Source organism: Ambystoma mexicanum, chromosome 12, assembly GCF_040938575.1.
Source record: "Ambystoma mexicanum isolate Mex_15411 chromosome 12, UKY_AmexF1_1, whole genome shotgun sequence".
Lineage (NCBI taxonomy): Eukaryota > Metazoa > Chordata > Amphibia > Caudata > Ambystomatidae > Ambystoma > Ambystoma mexicanum.
Genome location: NC_090936.1, coordinates 1173120696 through 1173136867, shown reverse-complemented (window position 1 = coordinate 1173136867; position 16172 = coordinate 1173120696). Strand labels below are relative to the sequence as shown.

The following is a 16172-nucleotide window of genomic DNA, read 5'->3' as shown; positions in this document are numbered from 1 at the left end:
AGAAGTTCAGGGGGATGACAGAGGGGGGAGAGTGCAAGGGAGAGGTTAGAGGAAAGTGCGATCAGGACCGCATGGCTCTGAGTAAGTGCAGCCAGGGCAGCGCGGCTCTGGGTAAGTGCAAGGAGGCAGGGGGGCTGTAGACGTTACAGAACCACATACAGAACTGCAAGAGGGGGGGCGGGAGAATAAAAAAAGGTAGAGAACAACTACGTTGTGAGAGATGATAGTCGGGTCCAGAACGTAATCACCTTGGCAGATAATCGGGACAGCCCAAATAGAGGAAATTGCAGTAGTTCCAACAGACCTCAATAGCACCTGTATTGATTGCGGGTCGAGTTTCAGAATCAGGGAAGGCAGTATGTTAGGTGGCATTTTCAAGTGATAGAAAAAAGAACCTACCACAGGTACCAGGAAGAGGGCTTTCACAATCTTAATAACAAGGTTTTCTGCTACACCTGGGGTGTGGGGTGCAGCGACCCATAACTGAGGGTCAATAAGAATAATTCTAGACCTTGTTGGAACTCCTTCCTTAACCTCTTTTGCTGAAAGTTGAGTTTAAGGCCATGTCAGCTCATCCACATTGGTCATCCATTCCCTGGAAGAGACGCCCCATCTTTCCTCCACCCCCACCATCTAGCACAAGGAGGATCGGGGTGTTCTCTGGGTACGGGTAACATGTGAACCCAAACATGTGGCTATGCCCAGACTCTGACCATTTCGAATGCCATGCTTGAAAGTCTTCCAGACCTGTTTTTCGTTGAATTAAGGAATACTACGAATCCCAAAATTCAAAGGGAAAAGAAAGGACTGCACTGCTGCCTCATGCATGGCAAGGGGAATGATATGTGAAATGGTATCGTGCCCATACACAGTGTTTCAGGGCGCAAATATGGAGAGATCTCCTCTGCTCACTTTTGAAGAAACGATTCAAGATCTTTCATTCACTGCAAAGAATGTGTTAGTATTTCTTTTGTTTCCTTCCTTTCTGGGCCAGGTTATGGTTTTGGCTCCAAAAGAAAATATAAGCAAACAAATTTGATGGGGTTTACAGGTATGTAATTCAGTAGTCCGATCATCGTGTTCTCCCATAGAAGGAATAGGAGCGATCCAGGCTGAAGGGGAGGATCCTCCGCTACGGTAGAGGCTTGTTGGCAGATGATACGTGCCGTCATAGCTGCACAAACCAATCTTGCATCTTGAACCCACAATTCCAATGCCCAATGTCACAAGTCAAATGGACACTTGCCTTCCCCGCCACAGCCAAGATATAGACCGTTTCCGCTTGACATTGACCTCTTACTGTTCTGCGAAATGATTCCCCTGTTGGTATTTCAGAAGATGGTGTTAGAGTTTGGGCAGTCGAGACTGGAATTTAAGGCGATGAACACTGCAAATGGTTTGTCTTGTTGGGGCTACGGGATGTGGTGCAAAGGCAGGGAACGGGAAGTGGTGGGATCCGCTAACCACGGATCCTAGGGTGGGTGTTCCGAGTTATGATCTGGGAAATTGAATTGTAACTTTTACGGCATAATGAGTTGATCCTACTAGATCTATGTCCACTCTTGCACACCAGTGGCTTTTGAGCTTGCCTCAATGACCGAGCTAAGAAAACATGCTTAGAGCAATGCCTCCGACACAAAATAGAAGGTTTGTATTTGTATCACAAGCCTTTATAAGGGACCATTGCCTTTGCTCCACCATTAACCCTGTATGCCTCTCCACAGCCGGTCATCTGAAGACGACCCCGCCGCAGAACTGAGCATCGTCCATTCCGATGAGGAGGTTGTCAACAGCTCCGACGACGAAGGTTCCAGTTCCGACTCTAGCAAAGGCGACCTTGATCAGCTAGAAGACAGGCTGGTGAGATCACGGAGCACTACTGAATTTAATCAGTGTATTCTTGCCATAATGGGAAAATTCAAGTGGTTGTTGTGATTTAATATTATGTTATGTATTTACTTACTTCTTTTTTTAATCTGTTGCCTTTAGGATTGAAAATCAGTTTTCTAATGGCTGGAGTAGATCCGACTAACAGTGCGCTTCACCTCCTAATTTGTAGTCTGGCTTGCTGCACATCCAGAACCCTGGGGCTCTACTCCCAAACCCCAAAGATAGGCAGTGAAAATGTAATGGTGTGTCTGGATGGTTGCGCTAGACTCCAGACCCACCATGCCTTTTTCACTGATTTTTCAATCCCCTTACACAGAACCATCTGTCAAAAGGGAGGCAATGGCCAAGTGTAGTGGGATTTTGGTAGCTAGCCGAATGCGGCATATCCTTTGGGCTGAGTCGCAGAGCCATACCTCATGAATCATACCTGCCCGAGGGCAAAATCCAGGGGGATGTGGTTTGATATCGAGTCCTTTAGAGATTTGTTAGTACGGCTTTGGAGATGCGTGTGATATCCTGGCTTTGTCTTTTAGCAACATGTAGGATGGGATTGTAGGTGGCACCCCCCCTCTCCAATGAGTTTGAGGGTGGTGTATTGAGAGATGGTTGCCATTCGTAGCCCTGTTGAAGGCTCTAAAACCTATCAAGCCGACTCGTTTTATGATCATCCGGGGGGGAGCAGAATGCAGGTGTCCTCTGATGCTGGGTTTGGGGGCCTCTGCATTGGGTTTACGAGCTCCGATATGTACTAGTTTGCATGCTTCCATTTCCTATGAAAGATTAGGTTCTACTACTGGGGTTCAACTTCTTTGTTGGTGCACCCTATTTCAGCAGATCAGAAAAACAGGACACATGGAGATGGCGATTATACAGTGAGGCACCATTTTTCTCACCGCAACTGTTGTTTTTGACTATTAGCAATCAAGGGTGTTGCTAGGTCTGGAAACGATCTGGGGCTACGCTAATCTTGGGTCTGTCAGACTCTGGGCTAGCTAGCCTTTTAGATGTGGCTCCTGAGCTACAACCAAAAGACCCGGGGCTATAGCCCCCTCAGCCCTCCCCTAGCAACGCCTCTGTATAACAATCAATACAAAACAATAGTGAAAGGAAATATTTGGGTCAAGCAAGGAAGCCATGTTTCGAATCCAGGTCGCTTGCTTCCACGGTCAACGTAGTGACTAGACCACACGTCCTTCCAAGTAGAGCTGCCTCCCCAAACCACTTAACCGGTTTCGTCCACAAAGATGCATCGGTGTCCATGCAGTCAAAAGTTGAAGGCACGATTCTATGAGAGGTGTCCATTATATGATTACAACTAAGCACACGCTGTAGTAGTTGCTGCATGCTATACCGCGCCACGTCACTACTGGAGTGGTGTCGGAGTTCCTATGCATGCCGCGAGTTTGGCATATTGTGTCCCAGGCATCCAGACTTTAGAAGCAGGGGAAAGATAAGACAAAGGGGGTGGGAGGTGAGGATCCATTTGCCACAGACCAAGAGAAAGGAGGGTAAAGCCGGGGCAAGTCACGTTCTAGGGTACCTTGTGGGCATGTTGATCCAGTTACGACTATCCTAGCTCAAAATTGAAGGGGAAAAAACCTGTGCGTTCTACTGTGCTTAGAATTAACTGGTTTAGGTGTTGATGTTTCCAACAGCAATGGGTTATTAGGAATAAGTAGGGTTTGGCTACATGATGGACTCGAGATGTGCTCAAGCAGACCCCTGAAGTGCGATGGCTAGCTTTAAAGTCTTTCCCACTTGGCAAGCCCCAAATCCTAATTCTGGCACTGCCAAGCAAAGGGGCAGAGTGTCACCCAATCAAGAACAGACTGTGTGAAAGAAGGTTTGCTGAGCTCTCAATTTCTCCAGTAGTTGTGATGAGGACCCTCCGGGAGTGTTCTTATGTTTTTTTTCTTCCCCCGATTGAATCAATTCTCTTGGTTACTTTTTTGTCCTTTTTTTGTTCTGCAGAGTAAGAGAGCTGGGAAGAAAACAAAGGTTTACCACATTGCCAAGGAGATCATGAGCTCGGAGAAAGTGTAGGTATTGACAGCTGTTCTGCAACTTATTTTGTTTTTTTTCCAATTTGTAGTTCTCATCTCTGTTTACACTTGCTTTTTGTGTTTGTTCCCCCTACAGGTTTGTGGACGTGCTCAAGCTTTTGCACATTGTGAGTACCTTTGAACAAAAGCCTTCTGTGTTGGTCTGGGATTGTATTTAACATGTGTCCCTTTTGTTGGGAGGGCCTGGTACTGAGTTCTAAAGTGGGAATCTGCTCCGGCCAGTTGGTTCGCTCTGTGCTGGGTATGTGGGGAGACCAGCTGGGATAGCTCTGTGAGTTGAGTATGTCGGTAGTCCAAAAGCCATTGTTTTGACTCCTTCCAGTGCTGTGACTTAATCTAAGCTGGATGTAATGAGTGTCTTTGAGTTGGACTTGGCTGGTACCCTCCTATTTCAGCTCATCTATCTCATTGCCGCCCATTACAATACCTATCCATTTCAACGTACTGCTCTTTGGGTAAAAAAGCTAAATTGAGTTCTATAAAACGAAAACATTGTTTTAGATTTAAAAATAAGAGATGCTTATTAAAATAATCAGTATTGCAGGAATAGGATATAAAATTAAAAACAGGAAAACAAGTACAAACCGACAATAAATGGGAGGTGGATAGACCCCCATCTTGAATTAAAGAAGGGAGGATTAACTGTCTTGCCAGGTCCCTTTGACATGCACTGGGCTTTATTCTCTCATAATGCATTGTAGTGTTAACCCATGTGAGGGGTCGGAAATGAGAGCTGGACACAAGGTTGTCATGTTTTACCAAAGATATTTATAGAAAAGGGGTTGGAAAATGCCTCTCTGTCCCTATGCTAAAGAGGAGTTTCCCTGCCTATAGACCAAAAACGAAGTATCTGTCTCCGACAGGATGTCAATACATGAAAAAAAAAACCTCCTTGTGTCCAAAACGTCCTGTCCTGACCCTCACACTATAAACTAATAAACAATGTGTACGAAAAAAAAATATCTTCAACTGTCCCAAAAGTGTTCACAACTGAAACAAGTATAATTCCAACAAAAATGTTCTTCGGGGCAGAAGCCCTTGGATACAGAGGGTGGATCCCTTCCCCTGCACTCTTAATTATAAGAAGAATAGTATCTTTTGGAAACAGTTCCTTGGTGTCTTGTTTGGACTCCCAGGATTCCTGTTCAGGCAACCAAGTCTTTAACCATCTTTCTTTAATATAACTTTCTTCTCGGTCTGGATAGCAATGTCTTTGTTGAAGATCCAACTTTCCAGGGTTCAACAAATAAACACCCATCTTTCTTTTAACATTTATTGAGGCTTGCAAATAGCCTGATGTAATCACCTGCCAGGTTTCTTTATTCAATGCCAACGGCCTGGTATACTCGCCTGCCAGGTCTTCATTTTATATTTTTCACTTGTCTGGTATTCTCCCCTGCCAGCACTTTTATATATCAATTGCTTGTTTCTTGCTTGTCAGGATTTCTCATTGAAATTGCTTTTGGTGCGGTTGCCCTGGTGTCCCCACTGGCTTCGGATAGACTCACTGGCTTTCTCCAGTGTCTCCGGTCGGGTTAGCTGCATTCACCCGCTTTCCAATCGGGAGGCTATAGGGCGGTCTTCCTGCATCCCTCATGACTCTGCCATTGCATGCCTGCTTCCCATGAGGAACTGGAATGGATAAGGCCAGCTTCTCAACTCGCAGAAAGCCCGGGACCTTCCTCACGGCACCCAGCGTCTCTCCACAGCCTTACAGTCTCTGACTCAGTGTCTCTCCCGTGGCTGCCTCTTCTGCTCTGCCACACTGGTACGTGAACTTCGCGTTTGTGAGCCAGGAGCCAGCGTCTTCTCCTTCAGTGCCTCCCCGAATGGTGCAATCCCCAAGTTTAATTGTCCCGTGCTTTGGGAAAAAAAACTAGCCTACATATTGTGGTTCAAGTTCTTGGTACATGGTTCAAATTCCTACAATCTTATTATCTCGGTACTGTGGATTTCTGGGAATTGAAGTTCATAGATGTTGTGAAACACATGGCATTTGAAAAGTTCTTTTTACTGGTTTTGCATGAAGGAACTTTAGAAGAAAAAGGTGTTCTGTTTGAGCGGTGTGCGTTTGCGTTAAGGTTGTGTATTTGGCCATGAAAATATGAAGAAAAGGGTGCAGTTCTCATACCAGTGGGAGCACGCACCTAACAGTATGCCATGAGGGTCTGGAGCATCAGAGTCTTGCTCATGGAAAAGAGTCTCAAGTGTAAGTGGATCTTCCTCATCGACCAGGGGGAGATACCGTGTCTCGCCCAGTGAAGTCATGACATCTCCCCGGTAGCTGTCTACTACCATGTGATCCTCCCCCTCCCCAGTAGCTGTCTACTCGCATGTGATCCTCCCTGATAAGGCTGCCCCCAGGGTCAGGATCAGGTAGCGGCTGCCATCCCCTGCCACGTGGGAGGAGGTCACAGCCGGATAATCCATGATGACTCTACTGGATTCCTCACACCCTCCACCACACTACTACTTCATACCTTGCACCCTTGGAGGTGAAATGTATTCTAGGTGCCATATGTACAACAAATATTAAATTAATTATGTTGGGATAAAACAAACCAACCCAAGGACTGCAATTCGTGATGAGAAAACGTTTTAGAATAAGTTTCATAATATAACATGCAGGCTCGGGGGGGCGTGGCCAGCACGCATGCCGTAAGGACAGACCTCCACGGAGCTCCGTCCGCGATCCTGACAAAATCGCATAACTTTCGCTGAATCCAGGTCTACGAGACGAACGGAGGCCAGAATATTGTGGGGGAACCGATTGCCAGCACTCGGCAACAACTCTGGGTGAAATCCGAGCCCGAACGGCGGAGAACGGGAAGCCCGAACTCGAGCCCCCAGGGATTCCAAGATGGCGGTGCCCGCCGCGGAGTAGGAAGGCCAGCTTCGGCCCCCTGGATCATACCACGAACCGTCACGGCTGAGGGCGGCTGCTGTGGAGGAGCCTGTCGCCGATGGGCATCTGAGAGCGGGGGCCGGCGCCGGTGACTACTGCAGAGGTAGGAGAAACCGCGGCGCGGCGCGGCGCGGGCACAGCCAGGAGGAGGTCGCGTCTGCCGCGGACGCCAAAGCAGGGAACGCGGAGCAGTCCCGGCGGAGCAAGGGTGAGACCGGCCACGGGGAACAGATCGAAAGGCGGCGGGCCCCTCACCAACGCTTGAAGCGGGATCGGGTCCCCTCCACAGCGCTCCCTGATGGGACCACCCGCAATTAACTCATGCGGTTTCAGCAGACCGAGTGAGCGAGGCTTGGCCGGCCCTGGGGCCCAACACTGACTCCTGCGAGGAGGGCTGGCCTGAATCTGCGGGGCCCCGCGGAACGAAGGCCCCAGCGGACGGAACCCACTCACAGCACTAAGGCCCGAGGGAGAGAAAGGAGACCAATACTCTGATTGGTGGTGGGAAGACACCTGCATGCCAGTACCCCCACTGGAGAAGGAATCAGAAAGTACTAGACGTAACCTGAGGCCCCGGGCCTATTTGCACCACAACGACCTCCAGAGCAAGGCCCTTCACACAATCTGAACCTAATTGCCGGGAAACACCAGTAGCCAGAAACAACTGAATACCTGGAGTTGGATTCCTGGGACCAAAGTTCCCTAGAAGCCCACACGAAAATCTTAATACAGGGGCCGTCGACGGAACTCTGCAGGGGGCAGCACTTACAGAACATCGATCAGGAGATGTCTCCCCCCAGGACCAAGCCGAAACTAGTCACGATGGACTCCTTCACGACGGTCAAACCCCACCGGCAGTCATCTCAACAAGACCGAGAAACCCCCGAAGACCTGCCCCAACAAGTGGAAGACCTTAAGCACACACAAGTCCTCCAAGCAATAGCTGCCCTCCGCACATCACTCGAGGGTCGGCTCGAAGAGGTGAAATCTGACATGCAATTTATGCGGCAGGACGCCCGCAACCTAACGGAAAGGGTCACGATAACGGAGACTGCCCTGCAGGAAAATGCTGAGAACACCCGAGATTTGGAGTTGGCGGTTAGAGATTTGGAACAAAAGGTAACAAGGCTAGAAGCCCGCTCAGAGGAGGCGGAAGGTCGAGCGCGACGTAATAACATTCGTATACTGGGGGTCCCTGAAGATCTGGAAGGCCCGGACCCGACGACCTTCATCGAAACGCTTCTACAGCAAGAAATAGGGGCGGCAAATCTCTCCCAGGGGTTCTCTGTCGAGAGGGCCCACAGGTCTCTCCAGAGACGTCCCCCACCTGGATCGCATCCAAGGCCAATCATAGCAAAGATCTTAAATTTCAGAGACCGCGAAATCATACTGCGGTTCTCCAGAGAAGGCGGGGAGATAAAAAGAAATGGCTCCACAATAGTCATATACCCAGACTACACCCCTGCAGTACAGCGAGCCAGAAACTCTTACATTCCGATAAAAGCCCGGCTGAGAAAGCTCAACTTGAAATATATGCTCTTATACCCGTCACGGCTCAAGATTCTATATAAGGGGAAAGCAACGTTCCTGGAGACCCCAGCCGCAGCTAATATGTGGCTTGAGCACAACAACCTGGCAGATGGCAAGGAGGATCCACCGAACTCGGATCGGGGATGACCACCCACCCCCGGGTGCATGTGGGCAGAAGGCAATCCCTGCAGCAAATAAAAGGGAAGCCATTCGAATCGTAGACGACTGAACCATCATGAAAGTCCTACTTATAACCTCGCTACATCGGACGCGAGACCCGAGGAGCACACAAGCGGCGGATAAACAACCCACCCCACCAACAAAGGTGTAAGCTGTTTGCTCACACACAACCTGATCCGGAAGGCCAGGAGTGGCCTGGAAGGCTCAGGAGCCCCTGAGCGCTGCAAGTTAAAAGCAGCTGCTAGGGACAGTTTAGAAAGTTTTGTTTAGTTTTCCTCCCATTTACCACAATGGGATTTACACAAGTTCATGAATCTCCATCCAGCGAAAGACCCGGGGCCGGAACGGAAAGGCAGGCGGGGAGAGGTCCAGGACGAGATAGCAGGACACACGAGGACAACAGGGGTCGGACAACTGTGAGTGCGACTCAATTACCCTGTAATGGCGGCTAAAATGAATATAAAGATACTGACCTGGAATGTGAGAGGCTTGGGATCATACCTACGCCGAAATAGAGTCAAGTCCTATCTGAACAGAAAGAAAGTACAGATAGCGTTACTCCAGGAGACACATTGCACGGCTGAATCCTTAACGAGGCTAAATGAACACTGGGGAGGCCAGGGGGTCGGATCTTCGTACTCTAAGTATGCAAGAGGGGTATATACTTGGATTCACCCACAACTCCCTTTCCGGGTAACCAAAACCGAGTCTGACCCAGAGGGAAGATTCGTAATAATATGGGGCAGGCTAGAACAATCAGATATTTGCATAGTGAACTCTTATCTCCCCAACACTAACATCCCATCACACCTAAACTCCATGTACACTAAGATTGCGCTAAATAGGCATGAAATCCTTTTCTGGGGGGGTGATTTCAACTGTGTCCATGATCCGATACTTGACAGGTCCTTTCCGCACCCAAAGGGGCCCTCAGCAGCTACTACAGCCCTCTCCCTACTGGTCAACAGGTTACACTTGGCAGACACCTGGAGGGAGTGTCACCCTGACGCTCGGGGGTATTCATATTTCTCCTCTCCACACGGTCTCCACACCAGACTAGACTATGTTTTCATAAGCAATGAACACCTTTCACAGATAGATGAAGCTCTATATCTGGGCAGAACCATCTCTGACCACTCGCCTCTTCTGGTGGGCTGGAATCACACTGGCCCCAGACCTCCTATCCCAATGTGGAGAATGCCGATAGATGCCCTGGGCGACCCGACATTTAGGGAGAACCTACACGAATTCATAGAAGACTTCATAGAAAGAAACACAGGAAGCGTAGACCGCTTAAGTACAATGTGGGACGCCCTAAAGGTAGTGACGAGAGGAGAAATAATAGCAAAGGCAGGGGGCATTAGGAGACAACTTAGGGGTGATCTGGCCCACTGGGAGCAGGAAATAGAACAATTGGAAGCAGCCCCGGTCGACACAGAACAAAGGGAGGACAACCTCAGAGCACTTAGAACTAACTCTACCTTGGCATGGAATAGGCTCGCCAAATTTGATTATGCCACCAAAACTAATAGAATACACACGGAGGCTGACAAACCAGGCAGAATGCTCGCCTGGCTCTGCAAGAAAGAACACCCCAGGCGCACAATCACTGGAGTACAGACCGAAGAGGGGGGGGCAGCACAGACACAACAAGCTATTAACGAAACGTTTAAGGGCTTCTATGAACACCTTTACTCTCATGATGACCAGGTCCCCCTAGAAAAAATCATGGACACCCTTGAAGAGATAGGACTCCCCAGGATGCCCCCAGAGCAATCAGAGGCCCTAGACGCAGATATCACAACTGAGGAAATCACGGAAGCTATTAGATCACTAGCCACTTGCAAGACGCCTGGGAGCGATGGCCTACCCACGGAGTTTTATAAGACGTATGAGCCTACACTAACGCCCCTGTTACATGAGGTCTTTCGGGAAGCATATGAGACAGGAATATTACCCGATAGCATGAGAGAGACCCTCCTGATCCCGATTATTAAGCCCAATAAACCCCCTGATAGATGCGACTCTTACCGCCCGATAGCAATGCTTAACTATGACGCGAAAATCCTGACGACAGTGTTAGCTAATAGACTGGCCAGAATTATAGGGGAAGTAGTACATGAGGACCAATGCGGCTTCATACCAGCCCGAAACACAACCATGAATTTGCGCCGAGTGCAGCATGTCATCGCTCAAACTGTAGATTGCACAGAAGAGTTCGCACTGCTGTCCCTGGACGCCACCAAGGCGTTCGATTCGATCTTTTGGGAATGGCTACTGGCGGTTCTGGAGGGGTTTGGTTTTGGCCCTAGGTTCATTAGGTGGATCAAGATCCTATACACGAAACCTAGAGCCAGAGTAAAAACGGGGAAGCATATTTCGGAGGTCTGGAACATATGCAGAGGAACCAGACAGGGTTGCCCCCTCTCTCCCATGCTCTATGTACTGGGCCTGGAACCCATTGCTATCTATTTTCAAAAGCAATTTTTTGATGCTGGGATCCGGCTGGGAGACACTGACCACATTATTTCTCTTTACGCGGACGACGTCTTATTATTTGTCAGGGACCCATACTATAATGTGCCCACGATGCTGGAGGTCCTAGATAATTTTGCGAAGGTCTCTGGAATAAAATTCAGCAGAACCAAATCCTGCCTATTCCCCCTGGCGAATCTTAAGGGAATGGAAGCATCGGAGCTTCCTTTGGTGGGAATAAGATGGGAAAACACCTCGTTCAAATACTTAGGCATACACATAATGCACTCCCCGGAACAAATGCATGAGCGCAACACTAAAGCGGCTCTCCCGGCCTTGAGGAAATCTATGGCCTTTTGGGCGAAACTCCCCCTATCCATGATGGGCAGGGCCTCCGTAACTAAAATGATTGTCCTTCCCAGACTCTTGTATGGATTTCAGAACGTACACTTCTACATCAAAGCGCCCTTCTTTCGCCTACTGGAAAGTATGCTGAGAGACTTCCTGTGGGGGAAGGGAAGACGAAAGATTGCGCTTGCCACGTTGTCACTACCGTACACTCAGGGGGGAATCCAACTCCCAAACTTTGAAAAGTACTTCCTAGCAGCGCAGCTTGGATTTGTCACCAAATGGCTAGCAGACGATCCCACATCGGAGACGCCACTCCTGCAGCCACTGGTCTCCCCGTTATATATGAAGGAACTTCCCTGGGCCCCCACCCATTTGATAAGAAACACCCCCCTATTGGTCTCCCTAGGACGCAAAATCTGGCATAGGGCTGAATCCCTTGCACACGCCAAACACCAATACTCCCCGAACATACCGCTTGTCTCAGATCTATGCAAAACCCATCCAGATCTGCAACACCTCAGGCACTGGGAACAGAAGGGGATTTACTCATGGGGGGACTTATACACGGAGGGGGAGTTCATGGAATTTGAAACACTTCAAGAACAAAATGATGTCCACGTTGGCCAGTTTCTATGGTACCAAAAATTAAGATCCACGGCACGTGCCAGATGGCTGACATGGCCGGAGGAACCAGACACGAACCCCCTGATTACGCTACTATATGAACTAGGTGAGGGAGGGAGACCAGTGTCTCAGATCTACAGCCACCTAAATGACACCCCCAACCCACGCAGTGCCGGGCTAAAATCCAAATGGGAAGCAGACGTAGGCCGAGAGTTAACGGACGGGGAATGGGAAAGGGCCCTCATATTTCCTAAAACAGTATCCAGAAATCACAGATTTAGACAAATACAATTGAACCTGCTGCATCGAACATACCTAACCCCATCCAGGCTGGCCAAACTTTATAACACTCAGAGCCCTGAATGCACCTGGTGCGAAATGGACAACGCGGACCTGCTCCACATGTTCTGGCGGTGTGCCAGGACACAATCACTGTGGTCTTTTATACAGCAGACAAGCGAAACTCTGGGGCTGACCAGATATGAATGGACTCCTGCGGAGTGCCTACTTGGCACATAACCCAGACCAGCAAAGCTGAAACACCTCACTAGATTAATGGACATTATGTGCATTCTGGCTAAGAGGACAATTGCAATGTCCTGGAAGAAACCATCGGGACCACAACAGAAAATCTGGCACAGGGAACTGAAAAGATGGGTGCAAGCCGAAACGAAAGCCTGGGAAGAAAGTGTAGCCAGATCCACAGATGCCTCGAGTATGACCCTAGAGGCCTGGAAGGAACTCACAGATTCCTTGTTTTACCCCTCGGACGATAAGCCCCCATGAACCAGCACAAACCTGCAGTAGGAAGTCCCACGGACAGGAGTGGAATTCTAGTAGAAGCCCAACCATAAGTTTATGCGAGCCCTGCTAAAGGAAGTCCCCTCACCCCCTGAAAGTCCTGACCCCCCCCAGTGCCCCACTCGGCACCGGCTTCTCAAGAAGCAGACATTTGAAGATAGTTAAAGTTTCTATGTTAAGTTGTAAATGTTAATAATTTGAGATGCAATCTGATTTATTGTTTGGTGGCAGTTCTGGCAATTTTCTTGTGCTTATAACAAATAACAAATGCCAATAAACAGATTTGAAAATAAAAATAACATGCAGGCTCCTGCGCTCTTGTCCTGAACAGCCGAGGGCAAAACTAAGCAGGGAGGAAACTATGTTGGTATCTTTTCCTTTAGTCAATGACTTAGTCATTGGAAAGGCAGTTTAGGCCAGAATGGACGTGTAGGTTTGGATGCCAAAGAAATCGTGAGTAGGCTCGATCCAGAGCTGTGCCCGCAGTTTTGGGGTTGGAAGTCTGAGTACTTGAGAAAGAAATTGTCTTTTGCGGCGGAAATGGAGGCAGTGCACCTCCATATTTCTTTCTGTGGTGTTGGGGTCCCCCAGGACATGCGGCGGAGGGCCCAGCTACGCCACTGTTCTTCATAACCCAGGCAACACAATAATCCTTGAAGAGGAAGGGTCATGCATCTGAAATCCTATATAGAAACAAAGAAGGGCGACGGAGCGCTCATGGAGAATGTGTGCAATCGAAGGGGGCCATATCTATGCAAACGTTCAGGTCATCCCAAGGGATGAGTGACCAGCCGGATAGAAGAGCCACTATGAAAAAAGATGGAGCGACCACTGACTATACATGCGATGGAGCTAAAGTCCGACAACTCGAGGCGCTCAAGAGCACCTAATATCAATGGTGGTTTCTGTCTGAAGGTGCTTGTGATTGCCACAATTAACCGCTTGGAGAAGGCAAGAGATGAGAGACCATCTCACATTTCCCAATGCGAAGACCAGGACGCATGTCTGCAACCTGCAGTCCTCACCAGTGGGTATGCTGGCTAAAGCTGAAGGCAGTTGTAGTCCAAAACATCTGGAGAGTGTGAGGGTCTAGGAGTAAGAGACGGACACAAGGGTGGCATGTATTGGAGGAAAACCTAACTGACCCTCTCTCCACGAGGGCTTCTCTGCCTCAACAAAGCTAGCTAATGAAAACGGTCTATGTCAGAATGTCCCGAAGTAAGGTTTGCAGTCCTGTGTCCGACTCCTAATCTGCCCCTCACATGCTAGACTTGATATAAGGTGAAAAGGGAAATGTCTCTAGGCTGTCGGCCTGCAGCCCAGCTTTGCAATTCCAACAAAAGTTCCAAAAAGGTGTATTAAAGTAAGGAAAGGCTCCACAAGACTCAAGAGTATTTCCACTTTGTTCAAATGTGTCTGTGTCTTTAATAGTTCAGATAAATCCTGGTCTTTGCTTGGCAGGCCTGGCACCCACACCCTGCAACATGGAAAAATGGCCTTGTCACCTTTTCCAAGCCGCCTCGGATCCCCTACATCTTTGTGAACGGACCAAACTCTTAGGTACTGCACTGAGGAAGAACAGCCTGGCTCCCTCCCTCCCTCTCGCTCCCCCAGGCTCTGTTAAGGATCTTCTTCTCAATTGCCACGGGTCCCTTACCCCGTTCTCAATACCCTTCCTCGGTACCCTTCCTCTTGGTCCACTCTCTTGCCAAGTGGGGTAGCCAACATTGTTGCTTTCACAGTTCACGTTCACCCACAGCCTTGGTTTATTCTCCTGCCAAGGTCTCTGAGTGTTAGTTGTGCTCACACACTTTGGGTTCCTCTTTATTGGGGTACTGCTCCACAACATGGGTCCCAGATCCCCTGCACATGGTTTCTCTGTGTTCCTCGTCAACCCACAGCCTTGGTTTACTCCCCTGCCAAGGTCTTCAAGTACCACTTGTGTGTACAAAGTTCGTATTACTCCCCATTCCTTTTTGTGGTGCACTTTGCCAATGTGGGTCCCAGTGCCCCTCCACGTGGCTACCGTCGCAGCTGTCTTTATGCCCCAGCCTTGGTTTACTCACCTGCCAAGGGCTGCAAGCACTATTTGGAAGTGTAAAGTTTGTACCCCTTCTTATTCCTGTTTGGGGTGCACTTCCCCAGCATGGGTCCCAGACTCCCCTCCCTTCTTGTTTGCTCTCTCTGATCCCACTGGGATGAGGAAGATCTCTCTGCACTTCCTCCCATCCACAGCCTCTGGGGTCTCCCGGTGCCTTTCTGGCCCCCCTCTACGTACCTTTTGCTCTTGGTCTGTCCGGGATCCGGTCCTCTGCAACACCGGTAAGCTTCTGCTGCTTCCCCTGGGTTCTCGTTGACTTCTCTCAGCGGCTCCCCTGCTGATCTCTTCCAGTGAGGGAGTCGCCTGTTTCCCTTGGTCCCTTGCACTTAAGGGCCCCCTTTTTTGTGGGGCACACTGGTCCTCTTGAGTCCCCTAGTGAGGGTGACTCCAGCTCCCCTCAGTTCCTCACAGGCTGCTGCGGATCTCTCTCTCTCTCTTTCTCTCTCTCTTTCTCTCTCTCTTTCTCTCTCTCTCTCTCTCTCTCTCTTTCTCTCTTTCTCTCTTTCTCTCTTTCTCTCTTTCTCTCTTTCTCTCTTTCTCTCTTTCTCTCTTTCTCTCTTTCTCTCTTTCTCTCTTTCTCTCTTTCTCTCTTTCTCTCTTTCTCTCTTTCTCTCTTTCTCTCTTTCTCTCTTTCTCTCTTTCTCTCTTTCTCTTTCTCTCTTTCTCTCTCTCTTCCAGTGAGAGCTTCTCAAAACTTCCTGGTTTCGCTTTCTATTTCTACTGTAGATGGACCAAATGGAAAGTAGCAACCACTGGACTGTTCCTCATGGCTCTTCGAGGTGATATACATTCTTCTGCGCCTCTCTCTCATCACAGTATTGATCTTTCGACTCCCTTGTGTGTCAATGGAGTACCTCCTCGTCACAGTACTGGGAAGTGGATCTTCACTTGAGTGACTCCTATTCTTCCTCGTCCCAGTAATTTCTAGGGTAATGCTAAAATGACTATCACTCATGAGCCTATTGGTGAAGGGGTTGTTCTTAGGTTTGCAGGAATGGGTTCTAGGGTCAGGTGATGGGCGAGGATGCAGTGCTCTCTTCCGATGGTCGTCCCAAATCCCACTGGCAAAGTCTCCCATCCTGTGATCCTCCTGCTGAGTACCGCCCCGGGGTAGCAGCCTCACCTCTCTGGCCAAATGAGAAGGGGCTCCTTTAGGGAAGAAGGGATGACATCCAAAGATTCGTCACAAGAGCCAAAGGTTTCTGACCTCTGAACCAGGAAGTGAAGACTGTGGGTGAGACAGAGAAGATGG

The 16172-nt window shown here is 49.1% G+C and overlaps 1 protein-coding gene across 2 annotated transcripts in view; it reads left to right on the top strand.

Annotated features, from left to right (window-relative positions):
- FGD6 (FYVE, RhoGEF and PH domain containing 6) overlaps positions 1–16172 on the top strand; it is a 316035-nt gene that overhangs the window by 170376 nt on the left and 129487 nt on the right. For both annotated transcript variants that reach the window (XM_069629811.1, XM_069629812.1), the window contains exons 3-5: positions 1725–1860; positions 3862–3929; positions 4030–4060. In XM_069629811.1, the coding sequence (XP_069485912.1) occupies positions 1725–1860; positions 3862–3929; positions 4030–4060 (235 nt within the window). The remainder of the gene's footprint in view (positions 1–1724; positions 1861–3861; positions 3930–4029; positions 4061–16172) is intronic.